At 43.1% G+C, this 20,220-nt stretch overlaps 1 protein-coding gene across 1 annotated transcript in view; it reads left to right on the top strand.

Moving 5' to 3' along the window:
* Positions 1-12,506: 12,506 nt before the first annotated feature.
* Positions 12,507-20,220, top strand: part of LOC141069055 (collagenase 3-like) — a 72,641-nt gene continuing 64,927 nt past the window's right edge. The window contains exons 1-4 of the mRNA XM_073558354.1: positions 12,507-12,632; positions 15,775-16,004; positions 19,313-19,461; positions 19,540-19,665. Of these exons, the coding sequence (XP_073414455.1) occupies positions 12,507-12,632; positions 15,775-16,004; positions 19,313-19,461; positions 19,540-19,665 (631 nt within the window). The remainder of the gene's footprint in view (positions 12,633-15,774; positions 16,005-19,312; positions 19,462-19,539; positions 19,666-20,220) is intronic.

The raw sequence follows: 20,220 nt of genomic DNA, 5'->3' as shown, positions 1-20,220 counted from the left end.
TAGTATGTATGTAGCATGCATGTAGTATGTATGTAGTATTTTTTTTTTTTTATTTTTTTTTAACATTTAACACATTAGCCGGATGATGGGACTACTACTGTCCCATCATTGGCTAATGTGTCAATCACTGTCATGGTAGCAGGCATCGCCAGATGGGACTTGTAGTCCCATCGGACGATGCTTGCACAGACCCCCGGACATCAGCACAGCCCCCCGGCAGGCCGGCACAGCCCCCCGGCAGGCCGGTACAGACCCCCACAGGGTGCACAGACCACCGGCAGGCCGGCACAGCCCCCCGGCAGGCCGGTACAGACCCCCACAGGGTGCACAGACCACCGGCAGGCCGGCACAGCCCCCCGGCAGGCCGGTACAGACCCCGGGCAGTCCACACAGCCCCCCGGCAGGCCGGTACAGACCCCGGGCAGTCCACACAGCCCCCCCGGCAGGCCGGCACAGCCCCCCGGCAGGCCGGCAGAGACCCCCGGAAGGCCCGAAATGACGGCGCATCATGATGCGCACACACCGCGCATCATGATGACGTCAGGCTGTCAATCAACTTTGAACTTCTGATTCCGATGCCGACTTCCGATATTGAAAAAATATCGGAAGTCGGTATCGGAATTCCGATACAGCAAGTATCGGCCGATACCCGATACTTGCGGTATCGGAATGCTCAACACTACTCACCAAACATCTAGATAAGTTCATTAGGGGGTCTAATTTCCAAAATGGGGTCACTTGTGGGGGGTTTCCACTGTTTAGGCCCATCAGGGGCTCTGCAAGCGCAACATGATGCCCGCAGACCATTCCATCAAAGTCTGCATTCCAAAATGGCACTCCTTCCCTTCCGAGCTCTCCCATTCGCCCAAACAGTGGTTCCCCCCCACATATGGGGTATTGGCGTACTCAGGACAAAGGGAAAGGAAGCAGCGCCATTTAACGTTTTTGGCTGGAATTGAGATCGGACACCATGTCGCGATTGGAAAACTCCTGATGTACCAAAACAGTGGAAACCCCCCACAAATGACACCATTTTGTAAACTAGACCCCCCAAGGAACTTATCTAGATGTGTGGTGAGCACTTTGAACCCCCCAGTGCTTCACAGAAGTTTATAACGCCCGGGCGTGAAAATAAAAAATTCGTATTTTTTCCACAAGCATGATCTTTTAGTCACCATTTTTTTTATTTTCCCAAGGGTAACAGGAGAAATTAGACCCCAAAAGTTGTTGTCCAATTTGTCCTGAGTATGCTGATACCCCATATGTGGGAGAAAACTGCTGTATGGGCACACGTCGGGGATCGGAAGGGAAGTAGTGACGTTTTGGAATGCAGACATTGATGGAATGGTCTGTGGGTGTCATGTTGCCTTTGGAGAGCCCCTAATGTACCTAAACAGTGGAAACCCCCCACAAGTGACCCCATTTTGAAAACTAGACCCCCTAAGGAACTTATCTAGATGTGAGGTGAGCACTTTGAACCCCCAAGGGCTTCACAGAAGTTTATAATGCCCGGGCATGAAAATAAAAAAATCGTATTTTTTCCACAAACATGATCAATTAGTCCCCAATTTTTTTATTTTCCCAAGGGTAACTGGAGAAATTGAACCCCAAAAGTTGTTGTCCAATTTGTCCTGAGTACGCTGACACCCCATATCTGGGAGAAAACTACTGTATGGGGACACGTCGGGGCTCGGAAGGGAAGTAGTGACGTTTTGGAATGCAGACTTTGATGGAATGGTCTGCGGGTGTCATGTTGCCTTTGGAGAGCCCCTAATGTACCTAAACAGTGGAAACACCCACAAATGACCCCATTTTGGAAACGAGAACCCCTAAGGAACTTATCTAGATGTGTGGTGAGCACTTTGAACCCCCAAGGGCTTCACAGAAGTTTATAATGCCCGGGCATGAAAATAAAAAAATCGTATTTTTTCCACAAACATGATCAATTAGTCCCCAATTTTTTCATTTTCCCAAGGGTAACAGGAGAAATTGGACCCCAAAAGTTGTTGTCCAATTTGGCATGAGTACGCTGACACCCCATATGTGGGAGAAAACTACTGTATGGACACACGTCGGGGCTCGGAAGGGAAGCAGTGCCATTTTGGAATACAGACTTTGATGGAATGGTCTGCGGGTGTCATGTGCGTTTGGAGAGCCCCTGATGTACCTAAACTATTGAAACTCCCCACAAGTGACCCCATTTTGGACACTAGACCCCCCCCACGGAACTTATCTAGATGTGTGGTGAGCACTTTGAACCCCCAAGTGCTTCACAGAAGTTTATAACGCTCGGACGTGAAAATAAAAAAATCATTTTTTTCCACAAAAAATGATATTTTTGCCCCCAATTTTTTATTTTCCTAAGGGTAACAGGAGAAATTGGACCCCAAAAATTGTTTTGCAATTTGTCCTGAGTAGGCTGATACCCTACATGTGGGGGTAAAACACTGTTTGGGCGCATGGCAGAGCTTGGAAGGGAAGAGGCACCATATGACTTTTTCAACTCAGAATTGGCTGGAATTGAGATCAGACGCAATGTTGCATTTGGAGAGCCCCTGATGTGCCCAAACAGTGGAAACCCCCAATTCTAACTCCAACCCAAACCCCAACACACCCCTAACCCTAATCTCAGCCCTAACCCTAGCCCTAACCCAAGCCCTAACCCTAGCCCTAACCCTAACCCTAGCCCTAACCCTAACCCTAGCCCTAACCCTAATGGAAAAATGGAAATAAATACATTTTTTTAATTTTATTATTTTTCCCTAGCTAAGGGGGTGATAACGGGGGGTTTGATTTACTATTTATGGCGGTTTTTATTTTTGGCAGCTGTCGCACGCTGAAAGACGCTTTTTATTGTAAAAATAGTTTTTGCATCACCACATATTGAGAGCTATAATTTTTCCGTATTTTGACCCACCGAGTCATGTGAGGTCTTATTTTTTGCGGGACGAGTTGACATTTTTATTGGTACCATTTTCGGGCACGTGACATTTTTTGATCGCTTTTTATTCCGATTTTTGGGACGCAGAATGAACAAAAACCAGCGTTTCATGAATTTCTTTTGGGGGGGTGCGTTTACACCGTTCCGCGTGCGGTAAAATTGATAAAGCGGTTTTATTCTTCGGGTCAGTACGCTTACAGCGATCCCTCATTTAGGTCGTTTTTTTATGTTTTGTCGGTTTTATGCAATGAAAACTATTTTATATAAAAAATAATTATTTTTGCATCGCTTTATTCTGCGAGCTATAACTTTTTTATTTTTTCGCTGATGATGCTGTGTGGTGGCTCATTTTTTGCGGGACAAGATGACGTTTTCAGCGGTACCATGGATATTTATATGCGCCTTTTTGATCGCGCGTTATTACACTTTTTGTTTGGCGGTATGATAATAAATCATTATTTTTTGCTTCGTTTTTTATTTTTATTTTTTAAGGGGTTCGCTAAAGGGGTTAACTAATGGGACAGTTTTATAGGGCGGGTCGTTACGGACGCGGCGATACCTAATATGTGTACTTTTATTGTTTTGGGGTTTTTTTATTTTCAAAAAATGAATTTATTGGGGAATATTTTTTTTTTTTTTTACTAATTTATTTGGCGATTTTTTTTAAATTATTTTTACACTTTTTTTATATTTTTTACTTTATTACATAGTCCCAGGTGGGACATCACTGTCCTGTGACAGATCGCTGATCTGTCACATCACAGATCACTGTGACAGATCAACAATCTGTCACAGGCATTGAAGAAGACTTCCTCTTGCCTGCGCTTTGCCCGAAGGCCCCCGTCGCCATCTTGGATTCGGGGGCCTGGAGGAAAGGAGCCCCCCGCAGCAGCGCTGCATATTGGGACTCTGTTACTAAGCAGCAGCAACTGGTGGTGGACTCTGCTCCAAGGCTGCACTATGGTGAAAGATCCTGTTATGGTGATGGATCCGGGTGGAGGAGAAGATGCACGCAGGTGGAGGGCTCTGTTGCAGGAGCATAAGCACAGAGCATAAAGCTAAGTGGTGTCCCCCTGTATTGTCTCTTTCCCTCATGTGTTTTATTAGTGCAGTGGTGGGATTAGTCTCCGCACCGCCCAATTCCCTAGTGAGGGTTTAGGGTCAGGGCGAGCAAGGGTTTAAGGTTCGCGTGCGGCGACAGGTGCGGAGCCTGTATAGGTAACGTAAGGAGTGCAGGGACGCTGGCTCAGGGGAGCTTAGGAGGTCTCCACGTCCCCATTCCCTATCGCAGGGCCCACCATTGTTAATGTTTCCCAGGTCCCCCTTATTATTTAATTTGCCTTACTGGAGGCGAGGTTTCCAGAATGAATGTATAACGTGTAATTCTTAAATTCGCCAGGTGGAGGCGGTGTATCCATCTGCACGTTTTATTATTTAAATTCGCCCCACTGGAGGCGCTGTATCCAGGGTCACGTGTGTTATGGGTTCGCCTTGCGGTAACCGCTGCGTCCAGACACACGTGGCCATGACAATATGATTCTCAAACAATTGAGTTTATGGTCTTTAAAATTAAGAGAGATCCTATGAACATGCTGCAGACAACATTTGCAGAAAATCTACTTCTGTAAATGTACTTCTGCATTCTTCTTCATCCCATCCAGTTCCCCTGAAAAGATCGATTCCCGTGGTCAATTCCCACACCTTTGGAGATTGTGCTCAGCAGATGCGGATTTTGAAACTCGGGCTCAAGATCTGAGAATTAGATTTCATCAATGTAGCTGCAGCCATAAATGCATCAAAGGAGCATATTATAGAGCCAATAATAGATACAGTCAGCAGTTACTGTATACCCCTCATATACCCCCCCATTAATCCATGCCTTCTAAAAGTATGTGACATGGTTGGGAATTGAATTTAAACCTTCCAATAGGATTATACAGCCATTCTGACATGGATTTTCACAGTGAAGACACCAGCCTCATAAGTTCTAAAATATATATTTAATCATGTACTGTATGCAGTTTGATTTGTAAAATCAGGTGACCTATCCTTTTTAAGTGTGATTGGTCACCAGTTGTTGCAGGCTCACAGTCAATCTGGAGTCTATGCATGCACATTCAAAGTCATGCAAAGCCAAAATTCAAATATGTGTACGCACAACCTATTCAGGACTTTGGAACCCCCGAGAACCAGGCCTTGCAGCCTAATTTTTAATGTAGTTCAGGTGTGCATGTGCGGACTCTGCTCCATTCATTGTCTATGGAACATCCAAATACAGCTTTCCTGCACTCCCATAGAAAATGAATGGACAGGGATGCAGAGCCCCGTTTTCGGGTATTCAATCCCCATCTCAGGATCACTGGAGGTCCCAGTGGGCCCTTACGACCAGCAAGTTATCCCTTATCCTATGGATAAGTGGTGACTTACTTTGTAGGGAATAACCCTCTAATAGGTAATATCACAACAGTTAAAAAGTTCACAACTCAATAAGATGGAGAAGACGCATGCAAGATCTCCAATACCAGATCCCAGCCACGTTGGTTACCGCCATTAGCATATAGTTAAAACCAATCAGTAGGGAAGACCCAACATTCAGCACACCAAATTTGCCATATATTAAATGTGGCTTTCAATAAAAAAATGTATTAATATTTTATCTTTAAGATAGGATATCACAAAAGGATCAGCATTGGCAATGGGTACAACAAAGGGATCAGTCAATGTTCATCTAGGCAGAGCAACGTGTCCACATGGGCAGCTGTTGTAGCTCACCACCTTCTCATGAGTATGATTGGGATATAGTAGAAGCATGGCCACTTCACCATGATCCAACTGTTTAAAAATGTTGCTAAAAATTCTACAAAAACCCATATAATATAAGTGTCTGTTATGAAAGTGAAGCTACTCACTCGGGATAAAAAGTAAAATACTGCAACTGACCCTGACGGTTCCTGTACAGACTAGAGATCCTCACTCCGCAGTCCCTAGAGGTTCGTGCTTGAGCTGAGATAGCCCTAACCACAGACTAGATGATGGTAACTTGGATCTATACTTCTTAAAAAGCCTTCAAGCACTTCGCGTTCCTCCTAAAGAACTGAAGAGCAGAGCAGAGTGTGAATTACCTACAAAAGAGAAAGTGTGCCAAAAAAAGTAAAGATCCAAGAGTGAGTAAAATAAATCACGAAATACAAACTAAAGCTTAACCCCTTCCTGACATCCGACGTACTATCCCGTCCACGGTACCCGGGCCCGTATGACCGTGGACGGGATAGTACGTCTACCGCGATCAGCGGCGCCCACGTGGTGAGCGCCGCTGATCGCGGCCGGGTGTCAGCTGATTATCACAGCTGACACCCGGCACAATGTGTCAGGGGCGGTCACGGACCGCCCCCGACACGTTAACCCGTTGCACACCGCGATCAAACATGATTGCGGTGTACCGGGGGTTAAAGGGAAGCATCGGCAGGGAGGGGGCTCCCTCCGTGCTTCCCTGAGCCTCCCACGGCAGCGCAATGTGCAGCGCTGCTGCGGGGGGCTCCTTTCCTCCAGGCCCCCGAATCCAAGATGGCGACGGGGGCCTTCGGGGGCCTGAGGAAGCTGGCTTCCTCAGTGCAGTGCCTGCAAAGCGCAGGCATGAGGAAGCCTTTTGCACTGCCTGTGTCAGATCGCTGATCTGTCACAGTGATCTGTGATGTGACAGATCAGCGATCTGTCACAGGACAGTGATGTCCCACCTGGGACTATTTAATAAAGTAAAAAAAAAAATAAAAAAAAGTGTTAAAATAATTTTAAAAAAATCGCCAAATAAATTAGAAAAAAAAAATATTCCCCCAATAAATCCATTTTTTGGAAATAATAAAAAAAAAAAACAATAAAAGTACACATATTAGGTATCGCCGCGTCCGTAATGACCCGCCCTATAAAACTTTCCCATTAGTTAACCCCTTTAGCGAACCCCTTAAAAACTAAAAATAAAAAACGAAGCAAAAAATAATGATTTATTATCATATCGCCAAACAAAAAGTGTAATAACGCGCGATCAAAAAGACGCATATAAATATCCATGGTACCGCTGAAAACGTCATCTTGTCCCGCAAAAAACGAGCCACCACACAGCATCATCAGCAAAAAAATAAAAAAGTTATAGCTCGCAGAATAAAGCGACGCAAAAATAATTATTTTTTATATAAAATAGTTTTCATTGCATAAAACCGACAAAAACATAAAAAAAGACCTAAATGAGGTATCGCTGTAACCGTACTGACCCGAAGAATAAAACCGCTTTATCAATTTTACCGCACGCGGAACGGTGTAAACGCACCCCCCCAAAAGAAATTCATGAAACGCTGGTTTTTGTTCATTCTGCGTCCCAAAAATAGGAATAAAAAGCGATCAAAAAATGTCACTTGCCCGAAAATGGTACCAATAAAAACGTCAACTCGTCCCGCAAAAAATAAGACCTCACATGACTCAGTGGGTCAAAATACGGAAAAATTATGGCTCTCAAAATGTGGTGATGCAAAAACTATTTTACAATAAAAAGCGTCTTTTAGCGTACGACAGCTGCCAAATATAAAAACCGCCATAAATAGTAAATCAAACTCCCCGTTATCACCCCCTTAGGTAGGGAAAAATAATAAAATTTAAAAAAAAGTATTTATCTCCATTTTCCCGTTAGGGTAAGGCTGTGTGCACACGCTGCGGATTAGGTGCGGATTCATCCGCGCGGATTTTGTAAAATCCGCAGGTGAAACCGCAGGTCAAAAGACCTGCGGTTTTACCTGCGGATTGCTCTGCGGTTTTGTCCTGCGGTTTTTCATCTCCTCAATAGAGGAGATGGCAAACCGCAGGAGAATCCGCAGAAAGAATTGACATGTCAATTCTTTCTGCGGATTGAAAACCGCAGATAATCCGCGCGGAAAATTCCGCACCGTCTGCACTGCGGTTTTTGATTCCCATAGGGAATCATGGTACTGTACACCGCAGCAGAAACTGCTGCGGGTCCGCAGCAGCCAAAACCGCTGCGGAACCGCAGCAAAATCCGCAGCGTGTGCACACAGCCTTAGGGTTAGGGCTAGGGTTAGGGCTAGGGTTAGGGTTAGGGTTAGGGCTAGGATTAGGGCTAGGGTTAGGGCTAGGGTTAGGGCTAGGGTTAGGGCTCAGATTAGGTTTAGGGGTGTGTTGGGGTTAGGGTTGGAGTTATAATTGGGGGTTTCCACTGTTTGGGCACATCAGGGGCTCTCCAAATGCAACATGGCGTCTGATCTCAATTCCAGCCAATTCTGAGTTGAAAAAGTCAAATGGTGCTCCTTCCCTTCCAAGCTCTGCCATGCGCCCAAACAGTGTTTTACCCCCACATGTAGGGTATCAGCCTACTCAGGACAAATTGCAAAACAATTTTTGGGGTGCAATTTCTCCTGTTACCCTTAGGAAAATAAAAAATTGGGGGCAAAAATATCATTTTTGTGGAAAAAAATGATTTTTTTATTTTCACGTCCGAGTGTTATAAACTTCTGTGAAGCACTTGGGGGTTCAAAGTGCTCACCACACATCTAGATAAGTTCCGTGGGGGGTCTAGTGTCCAAAATGGGGTCACTTGTGGGGAGTTTCAATAGTTTAGGTACATCAGGGGCTCTCCAAACGCACATGACACCCGCAGACCATTCCATCAAAGTCTGCATTCCAAAACGTCACTGCTTCCCTTCCGAGCCCCGACGTGTGTCCATACAGTAGTTTTCTCCCACATATGGGGTGTCAGCGTACTCAGGCTAAATTGGACAACAACTTTTGGGGGTCCAATTTCTCCTGTTACCCTTGGGAAAATGAAAAAATTGGGGACTAATTGATCATGTTTCTGGAAAAAATACGATTTTTTTATTTTCATGCCCTGGCATTATAAACTTCAGTGAAGCCCTTGGGGGTTCAAAGTGCTCACCTCACATCTAGATAAGTTCCTTAGGGGGTCTAGTTTTCAAAATGGGGTCATTTGTGGGGGGTTTCCACTGTTTAGGTACATTAGGGGCTCTCCAAAGGCAACATGACACCCGCAGACCATTCCATCAAAGTCTGCATTCCAAAACGTCACTACTTCCCTTCCGAGCCCCGACGTGTGCCCATACAGTAGTTTTCTCCCACATATGGGGTATCAGCATACTCAGGACAAATTGGACAACAACTTTTGGGGTCCAATTTCTCCTGGTACCCTTGGGAAAATAAAAAAATGGTGACTAAAAGATCATGTTTGTGGAAAAAAATACAAATTTTTTATTTTCACGCCCGGGCGTTATAAACTTCTGTGAAGCACTGGGGGGTTCAAATTGCTCACCACACATCTAGATAAGTTCCTTTGGGGGTCTAGTTTACAAAATGGTGTCATTTGTGGGGGGTTTCCACTGTTTAGGTACATTAGGGGCTCTCCAAAGGCAACATGACACCCGCAGACCATTCCATCAAAGTCTGCATTCCAAAACGTCACTACTTCCCTTCCGATCCCCGACGTGTGCCCATACAGTAGTTTTCTCCCACATATGGGGTATCAGCATACTCAGGACAAATTGGACAACAACTTTTGGGGTCCAATTTCTCCTGTTACCCTTGGGAAAATAAAAAAATGGTGACTAAAAGATCATGTTTGTGGAAAAAATACAAATTATTTATTTTCACGCCCGGGCATTATAAACTTCTGTGAAGCACTGGGGGGGTCAAAGTGCTCACCACACATCTAGATAAGTTCCTTAGGGGGTCTAGTTTCCAAAATGGTGTCATTTGTGGGGGGTTTCCACTGTTTTGGTACATCAGGAGTTTTCCAAACGCGACATGGTGTACGATCTCAATTCCAGCCAAAAACGTCAAATGGCGCTGCTTCCCTTCCGAGCTCTACCATGCGCCCAAATAGTGGTTTACCCCCACATGTGGGGTATCAGTGTACTCAGAACAAATTGTACAATAACTTTTATGGTCCTGTTACCCTTGGAAAAATAAGAATTGAGGGTGAAAAGATCATTTTTGTGGAAAAAATATGATTTTTTAATTGTATGGCTTTATGTTATAAACTTCTGTGAAGCCCATGGGGGTTCAAAGTTCTCACCACACATCTAGATAAGTTCCTTAGGGGGTCTAGTTTCCAAAATGGTGTCATTTGTGGGGGGTTTCCACTGTTTTGGTACATCAGGGGTTTTCCAAACGCGACATGGTGTCCGATCTCAATTCCAGCCAAAAACGTCAAATGGCGCTGCTTCCCTTCCGAGCTCTGCCATGCGCCCAAATAGTGGTTTACCCCCACATGTGGGGTATCAGCGTACTCAGGACAAATTGCACAATAACTTTTAGGGTCCTGTTACCCTTGGAAAAATAAGAATTGAGGGTGAAAAGATCATTTTTGTGGAAAAAATATGATTTTTTAATTGTATGGCTTTATGTTATAAACTTCTGTGAAGTCCATGGGGGTTCAAAGTTCTCACCACACATCTAGATAAGTTCCTTAGGGGGTCTAGTTTCCAAAATGGTGTCATTTGTGGGGGGATTCCACTGTTTTGGTACATCAGGGGTTTTCCAAACGCGACATGGTGTCCGATCTCAATTCCAGCCAAAAATGTCAAATGGCGCTGCTTCCCTTCCGAGCTCTGCCATGCGCCCAAATAGTGGTTTACCCCCACATGTGGGGTATCAGCGTACTCAGGACAAATTGCACAATAACTTTTAGGGTCCTGTTACCCTTGGGAAAATAAAAATCGGGGTGAAAAGATCATTTTTGTGGAAAAAATATGATTTTTTAATTGTACCGCTGTACGTTATAAACTTTTGTAAAGCCCTTGTGGGTTCAAAGTTCTCACCACATATCTAGATAAGTTCCTTGGGGGGGTCTAGTTTCCAAAATGGGGTCACTTGTAGGGGGTTTCCACTGTTTAGGTACATCAGGGACTCTCCAAACGTGACATGGCATCCAATCTGAATTCCTGCCAATTTTGCATTGAAAATGTCAAACGGCGCTCCTTCCATTCTGAGCTCTGCCATGCACCGAAACAGTGGTTCCCCCCACATATCAGGTATCTGTGTACTCAGGACAAATTGCACAATAACTTTTGCAGTCCAATTTCTCCTGTTACCCTTGGTAAAATAAAAAAAATTGAACCTGAAGTATTTTTTTTATGAAAAAAAGTTAGATGTTCATTTTTTTTTAAATATTCAAAAAAATTCCTGTGACGCACCTAAAGGGTTAATAAACTTCTTGAATGTGGTTTTGAGCACCTTAAGGGGTGCAGTTTTTAGAATGGTGTCACTGTTGGGTATTTTCTATCATATAGACCCCTCAAAGTGGCTTCAAATGTGATGTGGTCCTAAAAATAAAATGGTGTTGTAAAAATGAGAAATCGCTGGTCAACTTTTAACCCTTATAACTTCCTAACAAAAAAAAATTTTGGTTCCAAAATTGTGCTGATGTAAAGTAAACATGTGGGAAATGTTAGATATCAAGTTTTTTGTGTGCTGTATCTGTGATGTAAGTTCATAAAAATTCAAAGTTGGAAAATTGCGAAATTTTCAAAATTTTTGCCAAATTTCCATTTTTCTCACAAATAAACGCAAGTTATTTGAATGAATTTTTACTACTAACATGAAGTACAATATGTCACGAGAAAACAATGTCAGAATCACCGGGATCCATGGAAGCGTTCCAGAGTTATGACCTCATAAAGGTACAGTGGTCAGAATTGTAAAAATTGGCCCGGTCATAAACGTGCAAACCACCCTTGGGGGTGAAGGGGTTAAACTACGTACTGTTAAAAAATATGCTGTCTACGTCCTAAAAAAAAAAACAGAATATAGATGCAGAAACAGCAAAGAGACAAACCCTAGCTGGAAATTCACTTTCTGACTTTATGTTATAGCAGAATGGTAGAAAATTCACATGAACCTATCACCAGCAGGAAATGCTAGCAGGGGAACAGAATATAAAGCTGCACCCGAAAGGTGATAGGGCAGACAAATGAAAACACTGATGTTATGCTAAACAGACTGCAGCCAGAATAGCAGAATCTAAACACCTGGAAAAAGGTGTGTATGCTGTGGCTTGGGGGACAAGCTGACCACAAACCACAGGCTGAAGGATATGAACTCAGGAATATGACAGTGTCACAATAAACGTGCCATTGTTTTTTTCGTCTTTTTAATTTCAAGAAAATATTATCTTCAAGGGTTTAGGGTTTAAATATTTGCATTACAACCACCATACACAAGTCAGCTCATGCTCTGGGTAATATTGTCAACTCTCGTGTCCTACAATTAACCTGCATGCTCCTCTAGTTTAATGATAAGGTTCATGTACAAGAATGTTTGCCTGAGGGGCCTCTGCAATTCGGAGACAAAAGAACACAAAAATGTAGCCTGCAGGCTTGTGTCATTCCAACATGTCATTCCGACAGGAAGAGAATTGTGCAAACCCTCCACTAATATTTACATTTAACTTGAAGAATGAGACATTTACAGTAAGCCAGGAATTAAAACCACTGTGACGAAAAAAGAAAAATAGAAATGTTAATGCAAAAACGGACATTAATGAGAAGGCAGCATGGGTCTTCTGTGGTTCTTCATACCATGTCTCCTAGTGAAGTTCTGCATTGTTGAGCTGGTACCTGTTACAGAAGGAGGCCATGAAGGTGAAGGCATCACCAAGACGGACTTGATAAAGGCTCAGGTATGTGCCTGATGAATTGTTTATGTTTATGAATAGTTATTATAGACTATTATATTGGTCTGCAATTGCTTTCTCCAGAAAACAACCCAAAACATTGGTCCTCACCTAAAAAGCTCTCCACAGCATTGCACCATCTTATATCCTTGACTTATATCAATTAACCCTTTTTCATTATTGAGCTTGACTCTAGAGTTCATCCAAATGACTTCTGCACAAGACCGATTTTATAGAATAAGGGTACGTGCACACGCTGCGGATTCCGCTGCGGATTAATCCGCACGGATTTGGCAAAAACCGCAGATAATCCGCAGGTCCAAAGACCTGCGGATTATCTGCGGTTTAGCCTGCGGTTTGGTCCTGCGGATTCACTATCTCCACAATGGTGGAGATAAGAACCCGCAGCGGTTTCCGCAGAAAGAATTGACATGCAATTCTTTCTGCGGATTCAAAACCGCAGCAAATCCGAGCGGATTTTTCCGCAGCGTCGGCACAGCGGGTTTTTTTTACCATTCATTTGAATGGTACTGTACAACGCAGCGGAATCCTCAGCGTGTGCACACAGCCTAAGTGTTATCAGTGGTTTTCGCTTACACATATGATATTCTTTGGGGCTGTGCACATGTCCAACTTTTTCCTTGGACTATGTGGTCCACTAAAGAAATCGGAGACATGTCCAAGTTTGATCCAAGTGTCACATCAAGATCGGCATTGCAAGTCTACCGGCCGGTGAGAAAAATCAGACCGGACTCGGATGACATCCGAGTCCAGTCTGATTTCTGCGTAATTGTGAAAAATGAGGATGAATGAACTCATGGAGATCAACATCCAACATTGCGGAGACACCATCACATGTTTCTCAATGCAGTGATTCTAGAGCAAAGCCCCCATCCCTTATGGGAAATATGCAAAACACAAGCCGCGGTGTCTGATACTTCACCCAAGTCGTAGTCTCATTTTTCTAAGGCTACTTTCACACTTGCGTTTGTTTGCAATGAGCTGTGTGCGCAGTGCAAACATGCATAAAAAAACGCATCATGCGTTTTTATGCGTTTTCTTGTTTTTTGCGCATGGTTTTTACAAAAAAACACATGCTTTTTTTGCGCTGATGTGCGCATGACCATTTTTTGAGACAGTTCGGGCACACAAAAAATGCAACAGGATGCATTTTGTGCGCCCAGGCGCACACTACAAAAAAAAACGCATGCGCATACAAACGCGTACAAACGCATAACTATGCGCACCCATGTTAAGTATAGAGAAATGCAGAGCAAAAAAGCAAGCGTGAAACCAGCCTAACACATCACATACCCAGACACTAGAGAAAGCAAATCCGATAGGTCAGAGTGATACATTTTAGAATTGTATTAACAACTGTAAGCAACTTGTAGAATCTGTTAGGGTACGTGCACACGCTGCGGATTCCGCTGCGTTTCTGCAGCAGTTTTGGCCGCTGCGGACCCGCAGCAGCTTTAGCTGCGGTGTACAGTACCATTCTAATCAATGGGAAATAAAAACCGCTGTACCGACGCTGCGGAAAAATCCGCGCGGATTTGCTGCGGTTTTGAATCCACAGAAAGAATTGCATGTCAATTCTTTCTGCGGAAACCGCTGCGGGTTCCTATCTCCACCATTGTGGAGATAGTGAATCCGCAGGACCAAACCGCAGGCAAAACCGCAGGATTATCTGCGGTTTTTGCAAAATCCGTGCGGATTAATCCGCAGCGGAATCCGCAGCGTGTGCACGTACCCTTAAAGGGATTGTCCAAGCGGTTAAGGAATGTAATTAGTAGCAGGAAATGCTCTAAAAAGTGAACAAACATTACTCACTTGTAAAAACTAAGTTTGCACATCTTAACCCATTAGTGGCATAACCAACCTAGTCCTATAGATCACTCATTGCTCATCCCTGCCCACTAGGGTTACAGTGGTCATAACTTTTTTTAACCTTTTCTTCAATCTAACTTTATTCTAGACCTCTTATTTTAAGAGACAAGTTGAAGTTTATACAGGAAACATTTTGGGGTGCGTATAATGGGAAACATTTCTCCTTGTGGAGAGTGGCATGCCTGGCATGCCAATGTAAGGGGACTTATAGGCCATGAAATGCTCCTCTGGGAAATTAAACACGCAAATTGCCACTTCAGGGAGGAAGAGAACTTGATCTCTAGCGCCAACTATTGGAACTAGCAATCCTAAAAGTCAATATCAACGAGTCTTGGAGTATGGTTTAAGATAAAAGTCAAACCAGAATATCAATTTGCAGACACGTGTTTCGGGGTGTCGACCCTCCTCAGTGCCAAGCTTGAGATCTGATTTGGCTGCATGAGTGGCTTCTGACTGGGATCTAAGTGGTAACGTTTTTCCTTGGTGAGAGTTACATGCCAGTGTAAGGAGGCTTATAAGCCATGTAATGCTCTTCTGGGAATTTAAATATGTAATCTTCAAACTGGTCAACTGACCTTTTATTATTATTGTTTGGGGGGATGGAAAAATAAAAAGCAATTTGTACTGATTTTTTCCAAGATTTATTTTAACAGCGTTCACCAAGTGGTATAAATAATATATCTCCTTTCTTATATGGGCCATTATGATTAGAGCGATACCAAATTTACAATGCTTTTTTATATTTTATATCATTGCACAATGGTAACACGTTTTGGTGCATTCTGCAGACCTATTAGGTCTTTTCATTACTTTTGATTAATTTTAATTCTTGTTTTTGGAAGGGAAACTGAACAGAAGTGTATGTACCCAACAGGAAATAAGAGTCGTACATTAGGCTTAGTGGACAAACTGAAAACTGCAATTTTTTAATAAATAGCATAAAATAAAAAAATGATTTAATATAAAAACCTTAATCTCTTTTTTTTACCCTCTCACCCTGCTAAATCAGATCTTATACTTTTCACTGACGAGGGGCAATACCCCCGAAACACCATGTCTGCATATTGAGAATCTGGTTTGGCTGTAAGTCTCCTCAGTCTGATGCCAGGCCTGGCTTGTCACGCTCCACAAGGAGAAATGTTACCCCTTAGATACCTTTTTTGTAACATAATTTTTAGTTCCACTAGGGAACCTGACCCTTTAATGTGCTAAATGTAATATTTTTGTATAATGTCATTTATCTGTTACTCTATATCAGGAATACTTAGATCGATTCTACAATGCATTTACTGTGTCGAGAAGACTTGCCAATCCAATGGAAGAGAAAATCAAGGCCATGCAAACTTTTTTTGGTCTTAATATCACTGGGAAAATAAACACGGAAACTCTACACGTTATGAAGAAACCCAGATGTGGGGTCCCTGATGTCCAGAGATTCAGCCATTTTCCTGGGAAACCTAAATGGGAAAAAACATCTTTGACCTACAGGTAGATTTTGCGCATTTCAGAACAGAAGAAGACACTTTTTTATTGCAAATTTATTTGAAACTTAACAATGTAGAATATTACCATTTTTCATGCTCAGGTTTCACGTAGTGGGGTTTCCGTGATTTTCTTGGTTTGATAAATACGCCACCTACCCACATAAAATAGATTTTAAAAAAATACACTACCTGTAAAAACTACTTTTTGGTCCTGCTCTTGGACCTCTGAGCTCTGGTGTGATGACTGTGCTGTGACAATGTATCCACAGTAATACAATGAAGAAAAATCACGGCACTCCTGGATAGGTGCTCAAGTAGGGTTCAAAACTAATTATCTATATTAAAAACTTTGCACTCAAAGAATTTTGGAACAAATTTCTTGATTTTAATTGCAGTCCATAAATATGTATTATTCTTATTTTATTATAGCACCTCCCCTGAAATGCTCAGGGGAGGCGCTGGAAAAAAATAATAAAAAAAATATTTATGGACTGCAACTAAATTCAAGAAATTTGTTCCAAAGTTCCCTTGAGTGCCAAATTTTTTTCTTTTAAATCTGTTCCAGAGATTGAGACTTTTTATTTAGTGCTAATTATTATGATCTTTACAAGGGTGCGTCGCTCACTGGATCCTCTGGGGTGTATCTTCAGGCTGCTCTATGCCTCTTCCTGAAGAGTATAAAAAATATTACTAAATAAAAAGGCCCATATGTCTGGAACAGTATTTAAAAAAAACACAAAAAACTCCAGAATATTCAGTGGAGCAGCGGGAAGAAAATGAACATAAAAAGTGCCACGTTTAACTTGGTGACAGGTCCCCCTTAAATACAATCTATATATATTTAAGACAGAGATACATATCTCCTATGCTTCTCTGTGAAGCAGCCTTGGGTCATTAGTAGCAAAGTTGTACAGTTGTGCTCAAAAGTTTACATACCCCGACAGAATTTTTGTTTTCTCGCCCTTTTTTCAGAGAATATGTATGATAACACCAAAACTTTTTCTCCACTCATGATTAATGGTTGGGTGAAGCCATTTATTGTCAAACTACTGTGTTTTGTCTTTTTAATTCATAATGACAACCCAAAACATCCAAAGGACCCTGATCAAAAGTTCACATATCCTGGTGATTTTGGCCTGATAACATGCACAGAAGTTGACACAAATGGGTTTAACTGGCTACTAAAGGTAACATCCTCACCTGTGACCTGTTTGCTTGTAATCAGCGTGTGTGCTTGCAAGTTGTGTGAGTTTCTGGGATCCAGACAGACTCTTGCATCTTTCATCCAACCACTGACGTTTCTGGATTGTGAGTCATGGGGAAAGAAAAAGAATTGTCAACGGATCTACGGGAAATGTACTGTAATTGACCTGTATAAAACAGGAAAGGGATACAAAAAGATATCCAAAGAATTGATAATACCAGTATCAGGATCCTGTCAGTGCCGGCGAACTGCCACGGCTGAGCAGGGTGACTCACCCACACTGCGTGAGGGCCCGGGGTCAGATGCTGCGGGGAAGTTCAGGCAGACGGGACCTGAGCAGCGTGGTGAGAGGGGATGATGAAGGTAGCAGGAAGCAAAAGGACCTACGATCATGTGACCACAGGGGGTGGGGCTTAGCGTCCTGCTGCTGGAGATGAGTGCAGGATGCTACAGGGACCCTGGAGTGGAGGAGAGGGGAACTCAAGTCGGACAAATGGGGGTCATACACGGAGAGGGCAGCGCGGTACAGGAGGGGCGAGAAGAGAATAGTCAGAACGTATGCAAGGAGTCATACACGGAGATAGCAGCGCAGTACAGGAGGGACAGGCAGAACTCGTAACAGGGACAGAACCAGATCAAAACCAAACAAGCATAAAGTAGCACAGGCACAAAGCACAGGCACAACAGGGTCACACACACTTGGCCAAGGGTCAAATTATAAATGACGAGGACAATGAGGCTATAAGAAGCCTCCCAGAATCCCAGAGTGAGGCCTCAAAACTTCTGGAACAAGGCAATTTGGACTGATGAGACCAAAATTGAACTATTTGGCAACAACCATAAATGTTACATTTGGAGAGAGGTCAACAAGGCCTATGATGAAAGGAACACCATTCCTACTGTAAAGCACGGAGGTGGATCGCTGATGTTTTGGGGATGTGTGAGCTACATAGGCACAGGAAACTTGGTCAAAGTTGAAGGAAAGATGAATGCAGCATGTTGTCAGCAAATACTGGAGGCAAATTTGCAATTATCAGCCCGAAAGCTACGCATGGGATGTACTAGGATGTTCCAACATGACAACAATCCAAAACACAAGACCAAGTCGACCTGTCATTGTCTACAGCAGAACAAAGTGAAAGTTCTGGAGTGGCCATCTTAGTCTCCTGACCTCAATATCACCTCTGGGGAGATCTCAAGCATACAGTTCATGCTAGGCAACCCAGGAATTTACAGGAACTGGAGGCTTTTTGTCAAAAATAATGGGCAGCTTTTCCATCTGAGAAGATAAAGAACCTCATCCACAACTACCACAAAAGACTTCAAGCTGTCATTGATGTTAGAGAGGGCAATACACGGTATTAACAAATGGGGTATGTGAACTTTTGATCAGGATCATTTGGATGTTTAGGGGTTGTCATTATGATTTAAAAAGAGAAAATACAGTAGTTTGAAAATAAATGACTTCACCCAACCACTAACCATAAGTGGAGAAAAAGTTTTTTTGTTATCATTCATATTCTCTGAAAAAAGAGAATTCCGGTTGCAAGGAGAAACTGCCAATTTTCTCTATTCCACTGTATAGGTGATAACTGGTAAATTGGTGGGGTTTAGACCCTAAATTTTTGCAAAAATGTGAATCCAAAGTCCTTTGTGTGAGAGGAGCAATGTGGCTTTCTTTGATAGTGCCATGATCAGTGAATGGAGTGGTAGGGTGCATGCCAGACCACAGCTTCGATTTAAAACTCTTGTTCTAGTGATCAGTGGGAATCCTCGAGCTCAGACCTCATCGATCTACCAGTTGTAGGAGCAGTAGCTTGCTGAGGTGTTGACATGAGCAATCAGCCAGACCCTTTTACACACAGTACTGGTCACGTCGACACAGGAAATAATATCCCATGTCAGGCTCAAATTTGAGGAGGACCAGCCAGAATCCAGGACTAGTCTCATACTATAGTCTTGTGTTATTTCTTTTCATTTGACCCCTACTTACCAACTTATATCTAGAGAAGTGAGCAGATTTGTAATCTACAACCATGAAAACATATAGGTCTACATACAGAAAATGGCACAATGTTTTTAATTAAGTTTTTATACCCTTTTTACAGAGTTGTTAACTACACTCCAGATATCACCGACTCAGAAGTAGATTACGCCATTGCACAAGCTCTCAGGCTCTGGAGTGAGGTTACTCCCTTGAATTTCCATCAGATTTATACTGGTGAAGGTGATATTATGATTTCTTTTGGATACAAAGGTAAGTATAAATGCAAATTACATTCGTTTTGTGTAAAGTACCACTGATTGTTAAACGTGGATTGTATTTCTTGCCCAGACCATGGGGATTTCTTTCCATTTGATGGACCACTTGGAATTTTGGCACATGCTTTCTCACCAAGCAATGGAATTGGTGGAGATACTCACTTTGATGAAGATGAAACATGGACACTGGGCCGCCAAGGTAAGGATATCACTGCAACAATGATATGGTTTCCAAGGACCCATGGAATGGGAGGCCCAACCATCCGGCATTTCCCACGCTTTCATCTTTGTGACAGCGCGGTAAACACAGTCAGAGCAATGCAGATCTCACGCTGTCATCTGTGTGAACCAGCAGCTCTGACAGGCAGTGAAGAGGTTACCGCCGGTCAAGTGTCGGCTGATGAGAGTACTACAAATACTAACCCCTTGACTTGATTTCAGCGGACATAAAACAGCTGACCTCAATCTCAAAACTATTACCCCACTTGCCACCACACCAGGGCAAGGGGGATGAGCCGGCAAAAGCAGCAACACATCTAATATATGTGTCACGATCCATTTTTGGATCTGTCAGACTCTGGATTCTCTGATATAACCTTTTTTCCTTTCAGGCCGTGGGGAGTTAATATTAGTTTTTGCCCCCGGTGGCCGCTGGTGTTACTACAACTGTAGTTGCTCTGCTGCTGGTTTCCCCCCGGTGGCCGCTGGTGTTACTACAAGTTTAATTAGCCAGCAGGTGGTGAGCACCCCCTCC

This window comes from Dendrobates tinctorius, unplaced genomic scaffold (assembly GCF_039654945.1).
Source record: "Dendrobates tinctorius isolate UK_male_01 unplaced genomic scaffold, ASM3965494v1 ptg000256l, whole genome shotgun sequence".
Lineage (NCBI taxonomy): Eukaryota > Metazoa > Chordata > Amphibia > Anura > Dendrobatidae > Dendrobates > Dendrobates tinctorius.
This window is presented reverse-complemented; position numbering and strand designations above follow the sequence as displayed.